This window comes from Phasianus colchicus, chromosome 2 (assembly GCF_987193195.1).
Source record: "Phasianus colchicus chromosome 2, bPhaCol1.hap1.1, whole genome shotgun sequence".
NCBI classification, from domain to species: Eukaryota; Metazoa; Chordata; class Aves; order Galliformes; family Phasianidae; genus Phasianus; species Phasianus colchicus.
Window position 1 is genome coordinate 40409455 of NC_143437.1, and position 27093 is coordinate 40436547.

The window sequence follows — 27093 nt, forward strand, 5'->3', positions numbered from 1 at the left end:
ACAGTGAAGTCTTCACAGAAGCCTCAAGTCCCCTCCTGTCCCCACCTGTCAGATAAAACAACAAAGCAAGGAAGCTTCCCCAAACAGCCTCACTCTCAGTGTGAAATCCAGCTGCAGTGTGGAGAACTGATTTTTTTTTTTCCCTGATCTGAAGAACTCCGTTTCTAAATTCTAGATCAGACTGTTCTTCACTGCCTTTCAGGCAAATTCAATATGAACAAAAAACTCAAATGGCACTAATGAAGGAAGGGCATAAGGGACAAAACAGAAACTAGTATGAAAGCCTTGAATGTTCTATTTAAAGTGAATTTATTAAAACATTGTTAATATAAAATGTGACCAAGTACATTTTTTTTTGTAAGAATGTTTAATAAAAACATACGAAAGAAAGAAGGAGCATCAACTCTTGTCAAAGCACAGGAAAGAGCTACCAGGATAAGTATAAAGTTCTGCAGCATGTTCTACCAGCTGGTCCCAATGTGTATCAGGGTAGTGTTAGCCAATAGACGAGACAGCCCAGATTTGCTTTAAGAAGTTTCAATGCAGTTACCAGAGATATGAAATAACACCCCTCAACAGTATGAGAGTTGGCTTTAAGATCTGCCCATTTCTAAGTAAGATTAGAATACACATCTTAACACTGGATTTGAAACTTTTCAGCAGCTGAATGCATAGAAAATTGGAGTCAGTGAAAGGAGTAATACCCAGGGTTAGCATTTGTCGGCTTTGAAAAGGAGGTGTAAGTCAGCACTAATTACACACCTAAACATTTTTTGCTGAAGTCGTTCTAAGCTATATTAATGCTGGATACTTTTAAGAAATCCTAAAAACAGACAGCTAAGAAAAGCAAGCTGTAAAGCCTAGGTCAACAGAAACAATTATAGTATTTTGTGAACTGTTGAACGCATGGACAATATCTGTGAATTAGGGAACGTGTACATCTCAGGAAAGATATTTAGAAGCCTCTGAATTCTATACATAAGGCTATGCAATGGCTTATACTCCATGGCAATCTGCCCCTTTAGCTAAGAAACCTTTTAAGAAAACTCTAGAAAAGCTGGAGGTTTGAGACTCGGTGGTTCTATTTTTCAGAGGGCAGCTTACAGCATCTTCCTTGATCAGCAATTAAGTTTTAATGCTCTATCAGCACACAATGCTTGTTCAGAGCAGGCAGTACAGCAATTAGAGGCAAGGACTCCTCCAGTACATTTCAAACACTTCCTGTAACAGACTTGGAGTAGGCAGAAGAAAACCCTGCAGCAGCCAGTTCTTTGCATGTAACTGCCTCTGGCATTTAACCAAATGCTAATCCATGAGAAGCCCAGCACTCTCAAGATCTAGGAGATGGCGACCTTCTTACAGATTTGGCAGGGACGTACAAGAGCCATCAGAGCCCCATGCTTTGCCTTCTACCCCAAACAAACGCTACGGGACTACTGCTGAGGTAAAGGGAAGGTCAGACCTTTGGCATTGGAGCAGACCACCCACTGGTTGTGCGTTGGGGGAATTAAGGCTTCAAGGTGAGGTAAACACAGTGAGAGTCAGTGTGTAAATCATGCTGCATTTCGGAGACAACAGACTCAAATGACAGCTAACCTTGTTCTCTACATTTAAAACACCAAAGATCATTCGAACGTAGAACTGCTGAGGGCCACCTTGAGATGCTACTTTGCATCTTGGGAATAAATATAACCCAGATGTTGAATGCTGAAGAGAGGAAGTACCCACCAGGAGGAAAAAGCACCAAAGTTGATAAGTCCTTGAGACTGTAAGTTGCTTATAAATATAAAGAAGCCTCATACTGCTAGGACCTCCCATAAACATAGTGGTTTCCTGACACAAAGGTAATTCACACTGCAGCAATTACCAGTGCTGTGCTTCCAGCACTACTGTTAAGAAGAGTTATGCTCTAACAAGGAGGCAGTGAATCGTTAGGCTTGTATTCCCTGAAGACAGTTTCTCCCATTCATAAGGTGTTGTCCTATTTCCCTTCCCCAATTCAAGTCTTTAATCCAAAGATCAGAAACATCAATTCTTTCCCCAGGACATTTCTCTAACACTCTTCTGGTTATTTTAGCAGATTTGTAGGGTTGAAGAAGTGCTTCTTTGGATCCATCATTTTGGCAATACCTCTGCCCTCTTCAAAAGAAAAGTATTTTCAAATAAGTAATACAAAAGTTACTTCCAGACTACATGAGATATAGAAATAAACGCTCTCTGTATGCTTATTTTTCATACTGCTTTTGCTAGTTATCTGAAGTACAGAATCATTTGGTTGGTTTTTTTGGAACCACTGCATGTGCTATGCTATTACTTACAGGCCATGCTAGCAAGGTTTCAATTGAAAATAACAACCTGCTCCTGTAGGTTCCACTTCTCAGGCGTAAAGACACTCATTTGTTTTCCTTTAACATCTATTTGGTAACTTCTCCCATCCTCTCAAAACAGTAGCTACTAAAAATTTAACAGATTTTAAAAATAAATCAAAATGAAACCACACATCTAACACTGTTTAAAAACCAAAAATGCATCTGGTATTACAAAAGTTTATACAAAGGCAACATTTAAGAATTTGAAAGTTACTTCTAGAAAAAGACACAAATACTAGTAAATTAACACATGAAGAAAAAGATATCTCACTCCTTTCCCAAAATTGGTTCGGACTATTTGGATGCACCTTTTACCAGTTGTCTAGAAAATCAAAGCCAGTCTTCAAGATAACATTGCTTGTACTAGTCTGCAAGAAGAAAAAAGAAAAGATGTAACTGTTAATTATGGTATTACAAGCAATTACAATTACTTGACTGCTTATCTACAAAAGAAACTTTAAACTGTTGTCTGCCGGTATTTCAAGTCCTTCATCTTGCTTAAGATGCCTAAGAATCTACACCAAATAATGCCAGACATGAAGACAAACAAAGGCAAACAAGAACAAAAATGCAACTCCAAGGAAGAAAAGAAATCCTTCTGATCTGCAGGCAAAAGGTAATTTTGTGCCCATGAAAATCTCATAAAGATCAACTTTCAGAGTAGGGTAGTAGGGTGAGCATTGCAGACAATGAAAAAAAGAAAAAACCAACAATGCAGGCATTACTAATTCAAATGAATTGCCTGCTACAGCGACAGCCAGTTATTTCGAGAAAAGTATGTGGTTTAGACTCTGTTGACCAGCCATTTTACTTGGCTATCAAGAACATGCTGCTGCTGCAGTACTGCAATGTCAGTTGTGACATATACAATGATTTCAGTTCAGGAAAACTGTTCAGGAGACACGTGAGTGGCTCTCTAGTCTCTATTCCTACAGTGTGACTTTTCTTTGTTTCCTCTTTCTGCAATCTCTTCCCTGTTCTGGGGAAAGAATCCAGAAAGAGGGAACAAAGAAAATTCTTTCATGGAACCCTGTCTTCTCACTTCTTGATATGGCAGGTTTGCTTCTGCATGGATAGAAAAACCAGGCTTTTCAAACCATTCCAGTGAGCCAGAAAACGTTCCAAAGAATTAATACTGAACAAAACCATTATGATGTAGGAAATCATGACACAGTTTTTATCTAAAATTAAAGAACTACTGCAGTCTGCAGTCACAATTTGTAGTAAAACAATTCAAGAATAATGTTTTCGCTTTGAGAAAAAAACCCCACCAAAACCTAAACTAAATGTGGCACTCCAAGCACTGATGTGGCTTAAGTAAAATTCTCTCAAATACTGCCACTCTCTTCATTTTCAAGCATTTACCTCAGCCTGCATCTTTCTGACCTTACATCATCTTGTTTGGAATTTAAACAATCACCAGTGTGAAAACATGGTAAGAGAAAGCTCTGTGACATGCTTAAGGTGTACAGTAATACATTAGGCTTGAGTGCAGTGCTGCATTTCAAACAGAACTGCATGGCTTTGTTTCAAGAACAGTTCTTCACAGTTTTTAGATTTTGTATCTCTTTCTTCTCTTTCCCTCACCATCTCATATCCTGTTGTTCCTTTTCTTTTCTCACAGATCATCATCTGCTTTTTAAATAGATCCAACGGGCTATTGAGCTGCTTAAGGTTCTTTTTTGTTGTTATTTGTTTTTCTTTAAGAAAAAAAAGTCACATTCAGAAGGCTATTCTGGGAGCTCATTCCATTTCCATTTTGGACTTTAAGAGAAAATACATTTAAAGCTGTCCAGCTGCCTGGGACAAAACACTGCGATGCGGGTGCTGGGCTTAGAACAGCTGAGAAACAAGCTCACCATTCACTGCTATGCTGTATATACCATGAAAGAATCCTAGATTTTAATTTTCCTACTATTCAAGTTAAGCTTTTTATAAGAAGCATTTAGCTGTTTCAAGAAAAAAAAAGTTTTTTTAATTTTATATAGTAAGCTCCCTACCCCAAATCATTAAGTAGCTTGCTCTCAAGTCAGCCAAGGGATGCCATGTCAGTGTTTCAATTGTTATATTTAAATGATGCCCTTATCCTATGAACTTTACTACATTAAAAAACATTATATTGAAACAAACAACAGCAGTTGACACATTGGTTAAATAGACTTCCCTAAATTTGCAGGATAAAAAGACAACAAGCTTATCTATGTTTTAATACTTCATTTCAAATCTTCCAGAATGACTTTGTCATATTTTAATATGTTATATGGTTTTTACATTCAAGGAAAATGGATACAGAAGTCTTTACCTGTCCAGGCATTTGTTGATCTGTAAGTATAGTACCATCAGTATCTTCCTTGTTTGTCCTAGAAGATGCCAGGTCCTGTGGTGGGTCAGGAAGAAAGAAATCATCTAGAGAACTAGAAGGGAGTTGAGAGGGTCGAGGTTTCTCCCATTCAAGAGATACAGAAGGTAGACTGGGGGTAACAGACTTCTCAGGTTTAGTTATGCTGGGCTTGTCAGCTTTTGCCACCTCCTTCGGAGCAGACTCTTGTCTGTAAAAAGAGGGAAGGGGTTTCTCTCCTTTCTCCATGGACTTGATCTGGCTGGGGGTCAAAGACTGGAACTCAGACTTGTCTCCTTCAAACTTGGAGCGCTCTGCATTTATCTTCCAGAAAGAGGACTCCTCATCCTTTCTTGGTGCTATTAACCCATCAGAGCCAGGGGTCTTAGCCTGAGAAGATTTAGGGACTTGGACACCAGGTGCTGCTTTAAGTGGCTGCCTCTGTTCATTTTGTGTCTGGGCACCACTCTGTTCTTGTATGGACAGAGATGCAATGCTGAACTCCATTTGGCTCTGTTTGAGATAAAAGGAAAGGGAAAAAAAAGTATTTCAGAGCCCTTCAAAAAGACACAGTTATGAAATTCTCAGCTTGATGCAGATAGATAATATTTTTACCAATAGCTAGACAATTCTCATGCAGCAGATATCACAGAAAAGCCATTCATTTTTTCCATAAATGTCTATCATTCTAGCTACATAATAATTATTAACAAAAGTCTGCCGTGCGGGCAAATGTAAGAGTCCCAGACCTGCTGAAAAGGAGTCAGAGGCAAAACAGATTGATTATATGAATATGGTTGAAAATATGATTTGAGTTACCATCCAAGTCCCATCCAAGATAGCATACAGAATCATAGGATCACCAAGGTTGGAAAAGACCTCTGAGATCATTCAGTCCAATCATCCACCTATCACCAGTATTTCACACTAAACCACATCCCTCAGAACAGCACTATAATATCAGAATAGATCTGGATGCTTTCTGAAAGCTATACATGTTTTACGTGAGAAGATTAAGCAAATGAAACCACAACATGCTGAAAAGGCAGTCGTCCAGTATAATCTTCGATACAGTTGGCAATATGTTTTAATTCCATCCACTTCCAAGACAGAGTACTAGATGTAATGAGTATGTGTAAATCAGTAGTTTTACAATTCTAATGCCACTCTGGAGTAAGAAACAACTCCAGCAGGGCCTGTTCAACACTCACCCCACAACTGTGTTTTGGTTTTACTTGCAATTAGGATAGCTGCACTCATTTGTGAGGAATTACACTGAGTCAATGAAGACCGTAGCTAAAGCATGAAACAGATCCTGCAAAAGTCACCCAACGGTGAACAGTGCTACAAAATGTTCATTTTGCTTACCACCACTTCAGCACTCTTGGCTGTCAGCTTGATAGTCTTTAAGCCAGTAAAAGTTAAGCCTTAGTTCACTCTAAGGAACATTCAAGTGTTACTGTATATGGAACATTATGAAAACAAAACAAAACAAAACAAAAAAAAACAGTGCATTTTCAGGTGATGCTACACTGTTGTTACAGACTTAACTAGTTTGCAAAAAGCATACAGGACATTTCAAACAGTAGATTTTGCCATAAGCTGTTGATACATCTGAAATGCATTACTAATTTGCTGAGTTTTTCCAATTCTACCTCACTTTGGGACCTTCCTGAACCAAACTGCAATAGCATCTGTAGAATTAAGGTTAAAAAAAGTCCAAATTGCATGCTGTTTTTAATAGCAGTCTTTGATCTCAAGTTCTGTGCTATTGTACACACCCAATTCAAAGGGACTCCAGACTTAGGATTTGCACACCTCCTATTTCATATTCAGAATTTCTCATCAAAATGCAAATGTTAACACAGCATCTGATTATTTATGAGCCAGATTTATTTTGGCTTATGTGACCAATTTGTTTTGAACTGGTCAGCAGCTGGCTACACATGATTGATTCAGGAATCAACATCTTAACTTTCTAAAGAATTATATACTATTAGGTATCTTTCTGAGATTATAGGCAGGGAAGCATTGCATGGTGTGTTTCCATTAAGAATATACTGTGTTACCAAATAATGAAGGATATAAACACATCGCTTCATTTTTATTTTAAACCCAATTTTCTATTTGATGAATTTTGTGTAAACACAATGGTGTTGAGGATTATTCAGTGACTGCTATTCTCTGTAGTAATTTATAGGATTTGTTCCCCTAAGCTCACTTGACAATACTATTGAACAGAGATTTACCACCCTGAAGTTAAGATGCTTTAAGACTTCAAAAATGACAAAATCCCATCTTAAAAAATCCCCAAGCCACAATATAAAGTGAACACGCATTTCCCTAATATCCAAAGGGAAAAAAATAATCTTGTTTTGTTTTTATTGCACCTCGGAAGACTTAATTCCTGCATGAGAAGGTACTTGAACCAGAGCTATTTCCTATCCTTCTGCAGTCTCCTTTCTTCTCAGGCTGTCCCAGAGCTTACACTAGAATTGACACTGGCAGAAGGCCATTGCAGGAGCACTTTCAGTAAAATGATCCTTTCCTACCTCGGTTCAAGCAAGAAAGAGGGTCAGTGCCCAGAGCAGAGAGAGGCCATCCCAGCCCTGTTTCTGCTAGACAGATGCTGGAAACAAAATCTGGGCAAAACACTGATAGAAGAGAAGCTGGAGAACAAAAATTAGAAAGAAGAAAAACCAACAAGATGACTTCACATTTCAGTAGCACCGAGATACACAAAATAATCTAAGGTTTCCTTAAAAATTCTTATGTTGTGGACCAAAAGCCACTTCCTGTGGTCACATTTTATTTTCTTTCACAAAGGCCCAAATGTCAAACTAGAGCTCTGGTTTGGAAGGAGCAGGCTCCTGCTGGTGCAGGGAAGAGCGTGACCCTGCAGCAGAACTTCAGACACTTTTAACCTTTCCAACCCAGAGAGGACACAATCTTTGTCCTTTTACAATGGAAAACATGGGGTGGGGAAAGGAGTTGCACACATTTTTGTATTTTCATAGGGCTGTGGATGAAGCAGTCCTAATGCCCAAGTGATCCTGGGGAATAATGTACCAAAACAAGACTACCGTTTGAGTAGCTGAAGCATTGAGATTAAAATCTCAAAAACTAGAATCTTGATTTGAGAAGGAGAAACACCAGCTCCTCAGTTTGGATGCAACTCTTTAAAGTTTGCTCTCAATTCTTGGAGATTTTCACCCTTTAAGTGGTAAAGAAAGTTTCTGAATATTCATTGAATCAGCTCGCTGTACAGATGCTGTGTCTAATTTAAGCTTAATCTAGTTTATCTAGCTTTGAAATATAAAAGAGCTAAGCTCACCTTTCTTGGTCAGTCTCTAATACTCTACTCTGTGCACTGCTGAGGGTGACCACACCTTTTAACTTTACAAGGAAAACCCACCCAGTGTTTAGGTTTGCATATGTGCATCAAGGTATGCTCTGGAGATGAAGCAGTTCATAATGTGATGTTTCACATGGAAAAATCTGATTGAAAACACTTCTTCACGAGTTTGCTTTCTCTTTGTCTTTACAACAAGAAAAGACCACACCAATACATTCTGAAAGCATGGAGCTTGGGCATTCTCTAAGAACAGCCCCAGCTGGTCAGAAGTACAATACTGCTTCCCAGGAATTTCTGTGGACAAGTTGCAGGCTTATTTTCCTTGAAGCACTTATTGTTTCTATTTGACTTTAAAGGTTATTTAAGATGTCTGAAGCTGTGAGAAATGTTAGTGAGGAAAGAAAGTGATTAATATGCGATATCTTTCAAGTCACAAAAGTGGTAATATAATACTAAAAGAAACAAAAAATCACAAACCAGAGCAGCAGATAAATTCATATGAAGACAGAGAAGGGCCATGTAGAATGTAGAAAGCTAAAATGCAATTTCTATGTTATCAAATTCCTTTGCGAGGGTTAGAGTAAAGGATGCCTACATCTTGGATCACCTTTCTGCCCAATGGATAAAAGAGAAAAAATATGCAAAACTGAAGTTTTTAGGAAGCTGTGTCTCCCTCTTTCCTTAAAAAGGCCATATTAGGATATTTATCATTTTAATCTATTAAAATTATTTAGATCTTACCTCAGTATCCCTCAGGAGGCAGAGATAACCTACCAAATCATACTCCTATCTGTAGGTGCTCATGGGAAACAACGTATTCTATAAGACAGGCACCACACACTTTAAGGACCTGATGATTAATGGAATCAGGTTTGAAGTCATAAATCTATCTTAAAAACAAATGACCACAAAAATTCAGGGACTATTTTTTTTAAGCATCTTATTCACTCATCAGGAATGTGTAGTATTTTACTCAACAGACACGCAAACACAGCCAAAACAAATTGTTTTGCTTGGCAGCCTGAAAAATCTAAATTGTTGAGACAAAGACTGCAGAAACACTGTCAAAAGCAACTTGTTTAAAGCAAAGCCTGATATATATGCAGAGATAAGAAAGCCAAGTTGAAAAGGATTTAGAAAATGACTTTGGTTTGCTGAACAGACAAAATCAGAATAAACATGGACACAAACTTGTTGCCATTTTTTTTCCTTTGTTTCCTGTGGGCGTTTTCAGGATCTTTTCAGGACCCTTTCAGAAAGAAATCCTTAGGTCAGCAGAGACCAATCACAATGGTAAAAATAGAGCATACAAAAACAGTCTAAGTAATTTTAGTGCATACCAAAAGATAACATGAAAGAGGCATAGCATGTAGCTTCAGAGGAAATTTCATTATCTACTATTTGGTGATATGAACAGTACTCTGGCTCTGGTCACAAGTTGTCTCCTCTACTAGTGAGCCTGAGCAAACTCACTGTATCAGTGTTCGGCATGTGCCTGGTTTTATGCTGAGAACCAGCTGTCCAAAGATTGATGCAGGTAACTGAATCCTTAGCCAACAACACCAGATTAAAATAAATCTTGAACACAGCTACTGTTATCACAGTTTATTTCTTTTGCTCAAGAACTAATACTCAGCAGTAGTCTTACAGCACTGATTTTTAAATCTCTGTAATCTAGACCAAAGAGGGGAAGGAAAAAGCCAAAATCTGAGGCTTTTTCCCTCTTCCTTCCTTCCAAGAAAGTATTACCATTTATGCCAAATCAATATTATAAGATGAAAAAGTGGTTCTAATATCAGGCTATTATGGAAGGAGAGAAAAAAATTCTTTACTGATACTTTTTTTTTTCCTTTTGAAGAAAAAGAAACCCAACACCTAGGAGCTGCACAAATCAGGATATTGAAGATTGTCTTTTAGTTTTAGCCCTTCAATACAGGAAACAGTTTGCATATTATGTTTGTTTTGTTTTCTTATAAGCAGCATAAAAAGTAGCACAGAGGAGAGCTGAAGGAGGAATAAGTAAACCCCTACAGAAAGGACTCTCTAAAGCTGCCTTCTCAACTATTCTAGCTGTAGCAAGACCAACAGACTTTTATGATGTATGAGTGTTTGTTTTAAACATCTAGAATTAAATTTATTTTAGTTAGTAGCATGATTTAGAAATAGGTTCCAATTTGTCCCCATGCTGCTCTGTGCATTCAATGAGTTAACCAAGGTGGCAGGCAAACTATATTTTCTGCTCACTATTAAATTCATTAGAAACAAAACAAAATTTTATTTCCAAAACCAGGCATGATTCCTGTTTTCCATTTATATCTTGAAATCCGTGCTATTTCACTCAATTTTTACATCAAACAGACCAAGAAACCTCAAAGGCTAAACTCAGCCAAAATGTTAGCTTTCATCTCACTTAAACCTTTAGCCATAAATAGAATGCCCTAAATTCACAAACCTGGCTTTGGCCCGAGTTAAAAAAGAGTAACCCACATTTCATGTGTTATATTCATAAGGGCTCCACCCATGAACCAAATCACTCCATCCAAGTCAGCGTCTTGTTCTAAAATGTCAGTTTATTTGCAGTGCCATGAGAACGTGTTTCTTCTCCAGTAATTATCCTTTTGAGAAGTGCTATGGTTTTCCACTAAAAATATTAGATCATTCAAATGATGCCTAACTGCTAGCTCCAACATTTACATCGTGTTCCTGCTTTGTTTGCAGCTTCAGTGGTGGAAACATTCATGGGAGTATTTGACACATTATGAGCAACTTAACCCTTATCTCATATTTCTGTTTAAAATGAGAACACAGAAAATTTACCTCTGACAGAAGGGAGGTTATCAAATCCTTCTACTACATTCTGTTCAGAATGAAAGCAATTTATTACAGTATTTTAATGGTAAGTGTAACAGCCAGGAAATTAGGGAAATCATTCCATTAGCTACCTTAAGAAAAATGTGTCCATGCCTAATCAGCTGGAAGCAATACTGTCACCACTGCAACAGCTCCAATTTGCAGAAAACATAGCCTTGCCATTTCTCTGCTGTTCCCTTCACCTCCTCAGTTGTCCAAAAATGGCTGTCCTACAGACAATTACTGATTTTGCTACTTCTTATTTTTTCTTACAGTCTAAGTGTTAAAATAGAAGAAAAAGCCTATTGGCTTTACTGATTTAAATCTTTACTTCTCCTTCTCTGCAGAAGTCAGTCGTCACATTTTCTTCTACAGGTACACCAAAGCTCATTCACACAAAGCTACAGAAGAATGAAGGTACTCTGTTATAACAGCACTGATGTGTAAAAAAAAAAACCAAAACCACCGAAACAACACAATAGGAAACAAAAAACTCTTCATGAACAGGAGATAAGGAAAACAAAAGGTACAGAAAGAATAGCCCACCATGAGGGAGAGCTAATGAAACAGAAAGAGCCTGACAGCCTAAAATAAGATGGGAACAGATGTGGCACACAAGACACCAAACATGCTTTACAACTTTGCAACCTTATTAAATGGCCCATTCAGGTTTCTTCACTGCTTCCCCAGGCTGGACTGATTGGGCAAGGGTATTTTCTACTCAGCCAGTAACTCATGGAGAAATTGCATTCCAGCATTTTCTTGTTGAAGTGCTGGTTACGGAAGAGATCAAAGAGTAAGCATGAAGCAAGACATAGGCCTTTAGAACCAGACGACTCAGCAGCTGAAGGGCTGGGCTGGAAGGCTGACACAATATGATGAGGCACTGGGAAGAAAACAAAAGGAGGAACCCACACAAAGCAACCAACCCACATGCCATGAAGTGGGACAAAATGGATTCCCTAGAGTTTTGCTCAAGGAAAAAGGTCATTCAGCTTTTCACCCTGCAGCTGAAACACAGCTAGGAAGGAGGGGGAAACAGAAGCACAGTTTGATTAGCGGAGACAAATTCCTAATGCAACCTCCCCTGCTTCACTTTTCTTCAGCAGTCACAGGAGTGTTTCCATGTCATCCTGCAGTTCTCCACACGTTACAGAAAAGCATGAACCTGGACCATTGAAGACCTTTATTCTGAGATACCAGGAGGACAGCACAAAGAGTCTTAAGCAGCAAAGGAAAAGCCATAACTTGGGTTGAAAAAAAAACTTCACTAGCCATGCAAGCACTTAAAAGATAACTGACCATTAAAGAGGAAATCCATCTGACTGCAGATCATCACGGATCACTGGTCAGTGTATTACAGGCAGCACCATTTCCAAGAAGTTAAAATATTCAGAAGTTATAAAATTTTATCAAGACAGAGCTTCAAAATATGATGACAGCTGACATGGTCCTAAGACTGACTTTTGGAGTTTGTATCAAAAAATAATGGGAGAGACAACAAAACTGTCTACAACATACAATTTATTTCACTTTATGGTCAACGAGTATCACAACTATTCTTGACAGCTCCATCCATGTGCACTCATACTACTAGCCTCTCTAGTATTATCCTAAAAGTCAGTGGCTTCTTTTTCTAAGGGCCCTGAAAGACAGGAAGGCATGAGTGAGCTAGCTGGTTCCTGCTGCCAGAAATCCTCCTGAACCACCACAGCTTATAATAGAGTTTTAAGGTGAGAGAAGATCCACAACGGTTTCTGCTAAACTGCAGCACTGTATGCTACAGGGATCCAGGAGCCACATCAAGTTATAGGTTAATCTACATCTGCTGAGCACAGATGGGCTGCTAGTTAGAGGCAGTGACCTTGAGCAAGGAAGGCTGACAACAACTCTAGGGTTAGGTCAACTGGATTAATTTAGTATCCACTGGCATTTCCAGATAATTACTCCGCATCAGGCTAAGATTATATCCATAAGCTCATGCATGATATCTACATAGTTCAAGGGCAAAAAAAAAAAACAAAAAAAGGTGGGTGAAAAGCAGCTTTCTCTGGCAGATAAATCCAGAAAACAAAAAGTCTGAAATATGATTAAATGAGCATGCTCGTCATACACCCGCACCTGAAATACAAGCGTTGGTTCACGAAGCACACTTTGTGTTTCTGTTGATGTAAACCAAAGTATACCAGCTCTGTTTCATTTGCAGTATGGTCACTGTACACAGCTCTCATAGAGCAAAGGCAACATTGCTTATCAAGTGTCAAAATATAATAGAAAAGCAGAAGGAACAGCATCAAATGACAAACCAAGATTTTAAATAAAAGTGACACATATTTACCTTCGTTTCCCAGGAGAACGGAGCCGAGTGCTCATCTTGCCAAGTTATATCCTGAAATAAAAATCAAGAATGATTAAAAATCAGAAGAGCAACTTTACCTGCTTAGAATATCATTTGGATAACATTACATTGCACTGCTGGAAGTATAACTACTACCAAAGAAGTAGCTAAAAAGGGAGAGCTCTACTTCTATATGTCACTGATTACATATTGAGACTGACTCAAAGCAAGTTCTTTGGGGGAAGGATGACCAAATAGTATTCCTATTTAACCTATAAAGTATATGAAGATTTAACTTGGCCTAAACTTTTTGAAATTGCTCTACAGATTGCTTTAAAATCTCCAGTTTTCTACTATACACATTCCTTGGTAGCTGCTAGCAACACACAAGAATATAACTAGGGGAGCTGGGGCCTTAGGGAAATAAAGTTCCATTTCTTCCGCCCCACGGGTTGAAGAGCATGTGTGCAACCAGGCAGCAAAAGGGCTGCATATCCATCAGCACAAGCCACAGCTGGATCCAGCCCCAACAATACCCAGCATTATGCACTTGGAGGATGATCAGCCTGAAATAAGTATTTGGTGCTGTTCATGCAAGAGTAAAATCCCAATCTGAATCCAAGCAGTACCATTCTGGGAATGCATTGCGAGGTTTCACAACTATCAGAGACTCTGGTCATATGTCATGCAGAAAGAATGGTTCAGAATATATCAACTGCTGGGCACGGTTGTGTTCTGAGTGAACTCTGCTGTTTTCAACTATTACTGTATTTCACCTTCATTACTAGCAGAAGGCCAGTATCAATAATGGAAAAAAAAAAAAGAAAATAATCCCAATGAGAAGTTTAGGTAATCTCTTCATGCATAGCTTGACCTCCAGAATACAAGCCACTGAGAAAGAAGGGGTGACAAATAAATAAATCAATTCTGTTGTTCATGTCTCTTTACAACCTGCAATAAAATCATTGCACTTCTAGTTCTTATTTTTACCTTGGATGCTCTTTCACCAACTCATGCTGGTAAAGGTAATAAGTTGCACCCTCTATACCAAGTACAATGTTGCTTTGCCACCACGGTAAGTCAGAGGAAGAACAAGAGTAGGAATGACTGGTGGATGGATGGATGGATGGATGGATGGATGGATGGATGGATGGATGGATGGGTGGATGGGTGGATGGGTGGATGGGTGGATGGGTGGATGGGTGGATGGGTGGATGGGTGGATGGGTGGATGGGTAAAGGTCTGGAGAAACCATGCATTGACAAGGAGATGACAGGACAATACCTGAAGTGCTTGCATCACACTTCTGCTTCTAAAGTAATGACAGAACTGAGATATGATTTAAGCTAACTACTGCATAGGAATCCCCCATCTTACTATGACTGCCCTTTTCTTCATATTTTTGATCTTTGCCTTTATGGATATGCATTTCTCAAAGACATCTGACAGCATTCTCTTGCTCTGACATCTCTAATTTCACCCTGAAATTCTACTGGCCAAAGGCTATGAAAGTTACAATTAGAAATGTCTATCCAACTCCTTAACAAGAAAACACGTCAGTCTCCAACTGGTTTTCACCTGTGAAATGTACCATTTCTAGCAGTAAAGTGTTTGAGGTATATGAAAGCAATCCCACATTCCTTTATGAGGATATAAAAGCAAGATTCATCTGACTAATTCTTTACTGACTAAGACTTAAGTATCTAAGGTAAAGATGGATGAAAATAATTTTGAAAATTATAAAACCTAAAGGTTTCCTTTACCTGAAAGGAAAAGCCTGGACTCTACATTCTGCACACATTCTGACCAAAGGTAGCTTGGCACAGGAAGTCATTGCTAAGAACACAAATGTAATACTAGAACCTCTTATTCTGAGAAATGGATACTTCTATTTATTAACATTTAAGGGAAACAGAGTAAAAGTCTGTTATTACTATCTGTTTTGACTTCTATCAGTATTTGAACTGTGAGGTGCTGCTGACCACACTGGAATGCCACACGAGGCATTAGATGGGATGCCTTGAAGCTGGTGAGCTGTCAGATTATTTCAAAAGTATTTTCAAACTGCACCTTTTGTACTTGAAAACGACGTAGTTGGATCCCCACTTCTGAAGGATGCATGACAGGTATCACAGCCCAGGAGGCAACAGAGGTTGGAAAGCGCCCTCTGTGAGCCCAGCCACTGCATTAAGTCACACAGCGTAGGCAGGACTAGAGTTCTGTCTGCACAGGGTCTGCACAAACTAGTACTGGATGTCAGCCATAGCACTAAAAGACAGAAGCGAAGTCCAGCAAACTCCCACGTGCTGTCAGAAAGTCTTAAAGCTCCAGGCATGTAAGCAGAGTTGTCAGTGGATTTTACCTCAGGAGTGTAAGGGAAGCTCTTGCTGATTTAAGTGACTTCTTGTCAGAAGGCTTCGGCTAACTCATTTGCTATGGCAGCTGAGACAGTCCCACATAGCTCACAAGGATTAGTTGCTGGAGAACAGGGGACAAAAAACTTAATACAAGGCTGATCCCAACAATAAGACAAGTTACAGGTCAGCCATCTGTGCAGGTGGTTTAAATAAACTATTAACATTTCCAGTGGAAAACAGCAAAAGAAAAACTTGTGCTGGTAGTACACAGGGCAGAGAAAGTTAAAATATTCCTTGTAAGGGACTATCATACATTAACTGAACATGCAAAACAGCTATGAACCACCTTTAAAGTTGGCAGCAAGCCATGATCACCATCATTCTGGATCCAAGAAAGTTCATAACTCTTCTCTACCTGGGACTAGTACAGACAACGTCAGGAGGAAACACATCCTTCACCCCGACGAAGATACTGCTGCTGCTAGTAAGCCCTGCTGACAAAAGGCTGCCTGAGGGATGACAGGAAAATAGCATAGGGAAGACTGAGTGAAGGTTTGAGGTTGCCATACACCCAGGCAGATAATTCCCTACAGAATGGAGCGCATCACTTAATAGAATTTGTTGTCTTCAATTGCCATTGAACTTGTTGGCATACAGTGTCAATCTCTGGCTTAGCTAGACAAAAAGATACCAAATCAAGTTAACAGTATTTTGATATTGGTTGTTAAGAAGTTCTTATTGGAGAAACGATACAAGACTTCATTGGATAATTGCAGAAAATGGAAATAGTAGACATTTGCTTGAATCATAGAATCTTTAGAGTTGAAAAGGACCTTTAAAGGCCATCTAGTCCAACTCCCCTGCAATGAACAGGGACATGCACAACTAGACCTGGTTGCCCAGGGCCTGATTCAGCCTTGCCTTGAAAGTCTCCAGGTACAGGGCATCCATCACATCTCTGGGCAACCTGTTCCAGTGCCTCATCACCCTCACTGTAAAATACTTTTTCCTTATATCCAACCTAATTCTACCGTCTTTAAGCTTGAAGCCATTTTCCCTTGTTCTATCACAACAGATTCTGCTAAAGAATCTATCCTCTTCTTTCCTGGAGGAGTTCCCTGAAAGAAAAGGAGGAGATTTTTCATCTTTTTTCTTTTTCTCCTCAGGCTGCACATCCCCGCACACTTCAGAGCCAGTGAGTCTGAAGAACTGTCCACATTCAAGAGGTCTTCCACTGGCTCTAGCAATCTAACATATGATTCAAAGATGGGGAGTTTCAAGGAGTTGACGTCTGCGGTTATTTGAAGAGTACTTGAAGGTAGGATAAAACAGTTACCAGGTTCTGTCCATTGTCACAGAAGGAAAGTTTATGGCCTTCACTTCTTGGTTCTCAGAGGACATGGAGAGGACCAAGGGAGCAGCAGGAGAATAACACAGTTCAACTGTTTTCTGCCTGATGCGCTTGATTCATGTTTGTCACCAACAAAACCTGAGAAAGAACTTTGTTTTCCCTAAAATAAACAAGTTCTTGCATGTTTGAAGAAAACAGAAGCAAAACCACAAAAAATTTAAAGATTCACAACAGTAAATGATGAGTGAGATTTAAAAAACGAAACAGCTTTGAGGCTACTTATCATCAACAGAGATTAGAAAAGATCCATATCTGATAATTGCTTTCACCACACAACAAAGCTTTCTTCCAGAAAGAAGACATATAAATAAACTTTTGTTCACCAGCATTCAAGAACCTATTTATAAGAAAGTGAGCCTAATAAAACATACTACGTATGTTAAAAAAAAAAAAAAAAAAAGAGGAGTTGGAGGTATTGGAGAGAGCGACACAAAAATCCAGTCATACACTTCACTTCAAGAACTGGGTAGAGAATGTATTAATCATAGAATCATAAAATCCTTAGATTCTATTAAAAAAATCACAAACTACGCCTGCTACATCCCACAGGATGCCAAACAGCATCAGAATTTCAAAAAGGAAGCCACTGGGAGAAAGGTGCCAGCCTATCTGACAGAAGCATTGCTCAGAGCAGCTGACAGTGACTGTGTCATAGCAGAACTACCAGCAAATGAGTTTCTATGCTAGCAAATGCATTTCAGAAGCACTGTCAGAACAGGACTTGCTGGTTATTGTGGTTTAGCTGTGCTCCAAACTACACTGCATTTTTTATTTTTTAAAAGCACAAATCTATAACAGGCTTGACATTAGAGCTATTGATACATTAAATATTTGCTGCTTCAAAGCATTTTTAAGTAGGAGATAAAAGGGTCGATTCTTTGGCTTGGCAACAAAGTTCTTAACCAAAGCAAAATAAATACTGTATCCACCCTCAGGTAGCTTCTCTATCAGAAGATGATGGATGAAGCTAAAAAATTCCTTTACCTGTCTTTTCTCCACATAAACTGTTTAATATTTTCTAAATCACATTGTACTTTATTCAATAAAAATTCTCATTATTGTGATTGCCTGTCAAATACTCGATATCCCAAAAAAAAACCCAACTCTCTCAGCCTTTTTTGACAGGAGAGGTGCTCCAGCTCTCTGAGCATTTTCATGGCCCTCCTCTGGACTTCTCCAAAAGCTCTATATCTTTCCTATGCTGGGTGCCCCAGGCCTGGACACAGGATTCCAGCTGGGGCCACACAAGGGCAGAGCAGAGTATTCCTGCTGGCCCCCTTTCTTGTAATGCAGCCCAAGATACAGCTGACCTTCCAGGATGCAAGAGCACACTGCTGGCTTATGTTTGGCTTTTTGTCCACTAGAACCAAGTCCTTCTCTGCAGGGCTGCTCTGTGAGTTCTTCTCCCTGTCTGTACTCCTACCTGGAGCCTTGTTAAGAAACACAAAGCTCTTCTTGAAGGTTGCAGAGTCCAAAAGTCCTTGGTGACTCGAGACATTTGCCAGGAGTCACACGTGGTGCTGCAACGCTCTGGCACTATATGACCAGATTGTGGCTGCAGCATGCTGTGGTCCTGTTACTGCATATATATTTTCTGTCACAGCCTTCCCATGCAGGTAACATTCTGAAAAATGTTTTGAGAAGTGCTTATACTATGAGAACTTGCAATCCTGCACAAAAAGTTCAGCAAATCAGTTTGGTGTAAGAAGATAAATGGGAAAAAAGTGGGAAAAGAAAGAGAGAACCACCTGTCCAGAGATGTAGGACTACTAAATATACGCTCTGTATCAGCTTATCAAAACGGCCACACACCTTAAAGTGAAAAGGAAGTGGTGAGGGCTCTGGATGAATCAGTATGTTCAGCATTCATCCTTATTCTGCCTTCTCCCAGGTCCTCTACAGAACATGAAGAGAAAGACATGAACTTTCTGTGCTTAAGCAAGCACAGGTAGATGGCTACAGATTTCAGCATCAGCTAACATGGAAGCTGAGCTGTGCTTCTCTAGCTGCAAATGTGATGCTTAAGTAGCAGGTGTCAACAAGAACACTGCCAGGACAGCATGCTCACACTGTAAGGGCTGCAATATCAATTAGAGATCTGGGGGTATGCAGGCTTATGTAGGCTGTTCTCAGCATCCTTGCCAGGACGAATCTAACCATGCCAGGTGACTGCGCTAAGTGGAGCAGCTACATCTTACACAGGCAGCAGTAGTACAGCTCAATAAACTGTCAGTTCTAAAGGCAGCATGGTAGCAAACCTCTGTAGGCAAAGCGTTTGCAAGCCTGGAAAGTTGAACCGAAATGGCAAGACTGGCTGCAGTGGCTCTGTAATGGCAGGACAAGGAGGGAGAGATTAGCGAGCCAGGGCAGATGTCCAAGAATCAGGCTGAATGCCAGAGAGGGAGCAGAGGGAGAGGAAGCTATCAGATGAGGTGCCAGGAAAAGCTCCAAGGCTCAACAGTGCAATTGGAAGAATTAAAATGGAAATGCAGAATGCCAAAACAAGTGGAACCTCTTTTCTTCAAAAAGCATTTTACATTACTTCAGCTTGGAAGTCAAGGAGGAAGTCAGTTGAGGCAGATGCTTCCAAAATTAAACACTTCGTATTTTGATGGACCGTGCTTTTGTTGGTTAGTGGCTGCACAACGGCTAAGAACAACACTGTATTACAGCTGCATTTTGGGGGAGAAGGAAAAAGACAATGGCGTGCAAAAGTTTCAGATGGACGATCTAGCTGTAATTCAGATGAACAGAAAATGATTGTTTCCATATGGTGCAGCACAACCACCTACAACATGCCTTCGTCCCTTCTGGATCCACATAATTCAAAGCAGAAAGCCCAGCAGAGCTGTCTGAGACCAGGAACGCTGAACTGTTTCCACAGTCATTCACCTAAATCCTTTCAAAAATAACTTCAAGTTTAGGTTTCAAGGACTGCTCATACAATAAGATTTCTCTGTGTCTTTACACTCCTTTTCACCAGCAGTGACGGCCTATTACCAGAAAACACACAGACCTCCTGACTACATAAAACTAAGCTTGAGCATACCTTGCAAGACTCTAGATATGATGTGTGTGCAGCATACCTTTCTATACCATACCAAGGTGCCATACCTTTCTGCCACAGGCAGCACAAGCAGCAGCCTTCTGCCACAAAGCCAGACAGGAGCCTCGATGCTTCACACACCTCTTACAAATCCCATTGCAGGGATTCTGGCGAGCCAGCTACAAAAAGCATTGCTCAATTTAAACTGGATTGATGGCTAGAAGCACAGAAGCAGATTGTTTTGTTCTGATGGTAGTCACGTAAGTTAATTAAAAACGGGTCGCTTTAAGAAATTACATTAAGAGAATGAAAGATATTGGCTCTGAAATCATGCTAAAAAACAAAACAAAAAACAAAAAACAAACAAAAAAAACAAAAACAAGCACACTAAGCAAAATGAAACAAAGGAAATCTCACACATGGAAAGAGGGAGTCAGGAGCACTGTCAGGTCTCCTCAGACTCACAGGAGGTTTGGCAATGGGACGATTCCACGCAGGCACCCTCACACTTATGTTCTCCTGGAACAACTGCTGCCCTTCTCCACTAGACAGGGGACCTCAGAAGCTCTAACATCTATGTATTTTTTGTCATCTACTCTTTCCACGCCCTTGTTTTTCTTGGCAAGTAACATGGGAAAGACTGTGCTTATTTATTTATTTACTTTAAGGCGTCAAAAATACCAACAGCTGGAACGTCTTCAACGTTTTATTTTTAGCAGAGCCTGAAATTAGGAGCAGAAAGGAAGAGGTTTAACTCGGGGTAAACATTCCGTGCGGTCCGTGCCGCCGCCTTCAGCTCTGGAGAACTTCTGGGAGCGCTGACAGCGGCCTCCTCACTGAGCCTCAGCTTTAGGAAACCCACATCGGGATCCGTCCTGCTTCTCGCAGGCACGCCTCGGTACGCCGCCTTTCCCGTTTTTACGGTTTCACCGAACGCAGCGCAACACGCCGCCCTCTCGCACACGCTCTCCATCCATCGCCGGGGCAACCCCCGGCCGTCAGGAACCGCAAGGTTCCTCCGCGCAACCGAGACGCGCTACCGAGCCCGGTTAGCCGACCAGCAGGACCCACCGCCCGCTCGGCCCCGCCGCTCGCCCTCCCCTCCCGCAGGCCCCGCCATGGCGGAGCCCCTCAGGGAACCGACGGGCCGCGCCCACTCAGCGCGGTCGGACGCCGCGCGCGGGGTGCGGCTCCGCTCGGTACCTCGTCGCCGAAGCGCACCACCTTCTGGCCCGTGTTGAGGCGCAGGCTGGGGTAGGAGGCGGGCGCCGCGGGCGGGCGGGCGGTGCCGCGGTGCGCGGCGTAGCGGGCCTGGACGTGCGGCTCCACCAGGCACTTGTCGATGATCTCGTCCTGCTGGCGGGGCGGCAGCCGCTCCCACTCGGGCCCGTAGCGCTCGCGGATCCGCTCCTTCTCCGCCATGATCTTGCGCGCCATGGGGCTGAGCGAGGAGAAGTAGCTGAACCGCTTGCGCTCCCGCTCGTCCAGCGGCCGGTTGCCGTTCATCACCGCCGTGCGGGAGGCGGCGATCGCCGCCGCCATCGAGGCCATGGCCGCCCGGCCGGCGCCGGCTCCGCGCGCACCGAACCGGCCGCGCTGTACAGCGGAGCGGGAGCGGGATCCGCCTCCTCCGCCTCCTCCTCCCGTCCCTTCCCCGCTCCGCTGCTGCAGACGCCGCCTCCCCTCGCTCCCTATAAAGGCGGCCGCCGCCCCCTCCCCGCCTCCCGCACGCCCAGCGCCCGCGGCAGCCCCTCCCGGCGCCCGGCGCCCTCCTCGCTGCCCCTCGCGGCCGCTCCCTGCCGGGCTCCTCCCGGCCGGCCGAGCGGCGACCCGCGGGCGCTCCTTCCCTGCGCTCGGAGCTGCAGTCTTCCCTCACAGCTCTACTCGTTACCCCGGGCAGCTCCTCGTGGAGGAGAGGAAGGAAGCCAGGAATTGTCACCTACCATCCGAGTTCCCGCACCCCGCCGGCCTCTTCCTTAACATAAAGAGTGGTTTCCGACAACTACAGCTCCTGAGTTTATAAGGCAGAACAAGAGTGCAGTGCAAAACCAGCATCTTGAAAAGTTCATTACCCAACTGCCGCGATCTTCCGTTGCCAGCACTATGATGAACTTGCAGCACGAGCACAGCTCTCTGCAACCTTAGTTCTTTCCTCTCAATCTGTTTGTCCTAGTACTGTAATTACAGACAGACCTTGCATTGCATTTGCCTGAGGCTAAATTGGTTCTACCAAGCCTTTTTATGATTTTCACACTGTATTCTGAAATCTCACAAATATTAGGAGATCAATAGGTTTTAATTACTTAGTCTATTTTTTCCCTTCACGCTTTCTCTAGTACGAATAGATAAACGGCTGGGCCTACAGCCTATACTTAAGAGCTCAAATGAAACAGCTGGACCAGTTGTCTGATGACACAGAAGGGGATGGAAAACTGTAATTACATTTCTCCACATCTCTAGTTCTTAGGAGGTAATTACAGCTCTCCCAGTCACTACATACCAGTCCAGTTATATAATCCTGCTCTGTTTGTTAAACTTGTTTGAGAGCATTGTTTGACTCGGGCTCACTTTCTTAGTCACACGTACTGCCCAGAGAACCACCCTTTGGAACACCTCTACACACACATGCAGGTGCAGCAGGCACCATACCCACACCAGACAGCTGTTCTACAATGCTGTCAATCTGTTGGGATCTTTTGCCAATCATCACCACCAGCAGAAAGGAAAACCTCACGTATTGTTGTGTTTCTGACATTTACTCACTGAGAAGCTAACCCTGGATATGTCATTTGTTTGGTTTTATTTCCAAATTATCTTCTCATGATCGCTGTTCTTTTAAGCTGACATCTGTTCCTTCCCTGGATTACATTACATGAAGTGTCTGTGTATTTACCGATTACTCACACATGTATGGCTTGAAGTTTTCCATTCAAAAGGCAGAGGCTTTGGAAAAAAGAATAAATGGAAGTTGCATCATGGGATTTTCAATGCACTTTAAAAAGAAAAATTGAAGTAAAATCTTCACCTGCAGAATGTTTAGAACATAACTGAAATGGGAATTTCTTATTGCTCTTCATTTTGGCCCCTGGACAACTGTATTCCCTGTTAGGGTATGTCAGAATACAAGTAGTTAACTATTCTACCTTTTTTTTTCTTTTTTTCTCTCTTTTTAATTCTACTGGTCACAAAGATTTCTTTTTGTAGTGATATTTACTCAAATAAGTTCACATACTCTATTTACCAGAAAAACCATAAGTAATAAACCCAGTTTGAACATGTTTTCCCTTTTAAAATAAATTAAGAAGCAGTATATTTTGGCTTTTTATTTATATAAATTACACCACAACAACAGTTTTTTTTAGACACTGAGAGGAGTCTGTATTTAGCACTTCAATCATCGTTCTCAGGGTTGGAAAGGTCTCTGATACTGATGGTAGGCTCTTGTAAGAAGGTGAAATACTGAAAGAGGGAAAAAAAAAAAGACAATTATTCATTTATTCTAAATTAGGAATTATTTACCTGGAAGCTAACATACTGGTTTACATTTCTGCTCATCCACTTCAACAAATTTGGGATTTGAAGTTAAGAACCTGTTTCCAACCCTCTCAAGCTGTATTGTTGAAATTATCGGTGAGATCCCATAGCAAATCAGATCAGGGAACTGATCTGTTCTAAACTGTGGTTTTGGCAGGCTTATTTGTAACTGAGGCTGTTTCATAGGACAGGTTCTCCCCTCCCAACTGAGAGCTGAGTGAGGAACGAGCCAGAGAGAAGAAAACGCTAAAAGCTGGCTTTGTTTGATGCAGAGAAAAATATCTGCAGAACCACAACTTAAAGAACATGAAGTAATAATGTGAAGGTAATTATCCTGAGTAGCTAATTTGTCTGTGGTATAGAAATAATAGTGCATAATGTAAGGAAGTCTTGAAGATTTCAAGCTATAAGAATCTGCTTTAAGTTCTGCCATTTTGAAAGGCCCTTTTATTTAGTGATTATTTTCATTCTATTTAGTGAGAGCAGTTCCTGAAGTGAGGGGTCATGAGAAGACAGAGCTGCGGGTGGTCAGCACACACTTGATTTGGTTGGAATAGCATTAGCTAGCTGACTATGCTCCAAAGAGGAAAGTTCCCCTAATGAAGATATGTCAGTGTGAGATTTAAAAAGAGGTTGAGTATATAAAATAGGGAATTTACAGAAAAAGAAAAAAAAAAGTGGGAACCATAAACATTTGATATTTCTAAGACAACCAAGTCATAATATTTGTACAGACTACTTTTAGCAAAAACCCACAACTGTTAAAGAAGCATCAACTGCAATTTGCTACACTAGTTTAAAAATATCATTTCTTAATGAAGGCTGAATTTGACTGCATGTACATGGAGAATTTTAACTCATGTCTGATAAAGTCAGACTTGAGTCTTCTTAACAGCATCCCTCCTTTACAAATGCATTTTACAGTCTAGCAAAATTCAAACCGAGAGCCACAGATGAAGTTAAATAACATTAAGCAGTATGAGATATTTAGCACTAACACAGAGCTGTGGGGTTCTATAGGCTCTCAGGATCACACAGTAGCTCAGGACATTTGTGATCTAGCATCCCACTCAAAGCAAGGTCAACTGCAAAGACAGCACAGGCTGCCTAGGGCTCTATCCTGTCAGGTCTTGAAAATCTCCAGGGATGGAGACTGCACTGTCTCTTTGGGCAGCCTGCTCCACTACTTGATTACTTTCAGGGTGAAAAGATTATGCTCAATCTGAACCCTGTTTCAACTCGTGTATGTTCTCTTATCCTCCTACCAAGCACTGCTCTTATACTCCTAATAAGTATCAGAAAGCTGTTGTTAGGTCTAAGCCTCCTCTTCTCCAAGGTGAACAAGATCAAATTCCTGCTGTTGAGATATATGCCTTGCCATCTTGGTGGCCCTCTTCTGAATTCACTCCAGTTAATCATTGTCTTTACTGTACTAGCAGCCCCAAAGTTGGACACAGAGTCCTAGGTGTGATCAAAAGTGCTGAACAGAGAATGATTATCATCTCTCTCAATCTACAGGCTTCTCCTGTTAACAAAGCCCAGGATGCTATTGGCCTTCCCTGCAGCCAGGATACACTGCCTGCTCATGTTTTGTTTGCTGTCTACAAAAGCATACAGGTCTCTTTTCACCAAGTTGCTTGCCAGCCTGTACTGCTGCATGGGATTCTTCCCCTCCAGGGACAGGGCACTGCATTTGTCTTTGTTGACATTTATAAGGCTCCTGTTGGCCTCTTCCTGCAAGCTTATCTACGTCCTCCAAATCCAGCCCTGTCCTCAAGTGTGTCAGCTGGACACCAAACTGGGGAGACACCTCCTAACCCCACAGACAAGAACTCCATTCGCTCCATCGCCTCTTCCAGATCTGTCTCAAGACAGATCACTGCAGTGGTACAATTGTTACTAGGTTACAGGCAAAGCCCAACTATTGACTACTCTTTAAATCTGATCATCCAAACTACCTTTTATCCAACTAGTCAATTCATCCAGACCATTATGAGCTATTGCTGCAGTTTAACCCAGCAAGTGTCTAAGCAACATGCAGAAGTTTGTTCACTTCCTCCTCTTCCCAGTGGGATGGAGGAGAGGAAAAAAAAAGTAGAACTCATGACTTAAATCTATTTACTAAGATAAGGAAAGGAAAACAGTTATGACTACATATATATATGAATGCATATAACAAGTGATGCACAAATAATTGCTCACCATCCCCTGACCAGTGATCAGCTATCCCCCAAGCAGTAGGAAAGAGCGAGACAAACTCACACTCTCTTGAAAAATCCTTCCACTTGACATCATATGGTATGGAACATCCCTTTGGCCAATTTAAGTGAGCTGTCCTAATTCTGTTCTCTCCCAGCTCCTTAGGCCCTTTGCTGAGAATAACCTTGGCTCTGTACAAAACTGCTTATCACAAATTATAAACATCGGTGTGTTATCAACATTGTTTTTCTCCTATAACCAAAACAGAGCATCATACCAAACACTCTGAAGAAAACAGTTCAGTCCCAGCTGAAATCAAGACAGCTTAGTACAATAATATTGTGGGAGGCAGTATCAAATACCTTGCTGAAGTCAAAATAAACATCAGTTGCTCTCCATCCACAAATGTAGCAGTTCTGCCACAGAAAACAACATGTTCATCACCCCATCTTAAGAAACAGCCAATATGGACTCTCATATAGCCTGAAATGCCTTTGCCAGAGGAAAGACCTCATGACTGACTTAGCAACTAAAGCATGGCTGACGAGCCTCCAGTTTCCCTGAATGGTCCTTCAGACCTTTTGAAGAAAGGCTTCCTTTCATTTGGTCACCACAAACATCCTGTGATCTGTACAAACTCAGAGATTACAGCCTTCTAAGGACATTGGTCAGTTCACTCAGCACCATTTAAGTGCTTTGACCCTGACCTGAAAGACACTAAAACTCTTTTGCTGTTGTTTTTCTTTGGTCTCTGACCCCATTTTTAAGATTTTGTTCAGGGAATAACTATTAAGGGACAAATCAAATGCAATGATCTTGCAGTACTGACAAGGAATTAAAATGTTCAATATTCAAAAATCTATTCATTAGAAAACCAAAATTTGTAGGCATTATACTGAAGTCACAGTTATATTAATGCAATTCTCTTGAATCAAAACTTCCATTTACTTTGATACCTTTTCTCCAAATTAAAATAGTATTAATGGGTAAGTGCACCACTTCCAATGTATAGTTTGAAGAGATCCATAATAATGCAAAGAGCAACCAAGTTGCATTTTTTCACTTGTTTTATTCACTCAGTCACAAGATTCATTAATAACAAAATCAGAAAAAAGGAAAATTAGACCACTGGACAAAACAAAGCAAATATGAAATCAACAAATTTTCTCAGAGACTAACACATGATGACTGTGTCTAGACTGCTGCTCTGTTAAACTAGAAATGTCTTTATAAATTAGGGTTTGATAAGAGTAAAAAGAGTCATTTACTAAACTCATCATGTCTCAGTCACTTCTT

General features: G+C 41.0%; 2 protein-coding genes across 4 annotated transcripts in view; both read right to left on the reverse strand.

Moving 5' to 3' along the window:
* Positions 1-292: 292 nt before the first annotated feature.
* C2H1orf198 (chromosome 2 C1orf198 homolog) lies at positions 293-21741 on the reverse strand. Of its 2 annotated transcripts, XM_090135453.1 has the most exons (5): positions 21268-21741; positions 13251-13301; positions 4672-5220; positions 2678-2737; positions 293-2139 (listed from the first exon to the last, which is right to left on the reverse strand). In XM_090135453.1, the coding sequence occupies exons 1-4, from the start codon at positions 21613-21615 to the stop codon at positions 2681-2683; spliced, it is 1005 nt and encodes a 334-aa protein (XP_089991579.1). In that variant the 5' UTR covers positions 21616-21741; the 3' UTR covers positions 293-2139; positions 2678-2680. The 2 variants fall into 2 exon arrangements, with proteins under 2 accessions (XP_089991579.1, XP_031469493.1); XM_031613633.2 differs by having other exon boundaries at positions 293-2737; positions 21268-21740.
* A 1592-nt stretch (positions 21742-23333) lies between these two features.
* Positions 23334-27093, reverse strand: part of TTC13 (tetratricopeptide repeat domain 13) — a 37936-nt gene continuing 34176 nt past the window's right edge. For both annotated transcript variants that reach the window (XM_031613598.2, XM_031613588.2), the window contains exon 23: positions 23334-23523. In XM_031613598.2, the coding sequence (XP_031469458.2) occupies positions 23400-23523 (124 nt within the window). In that variant the 3' untranslated portion in view covers positions 23334-23399. The remainder of the gene's footprint in view (positions 23524-27093) is intronic.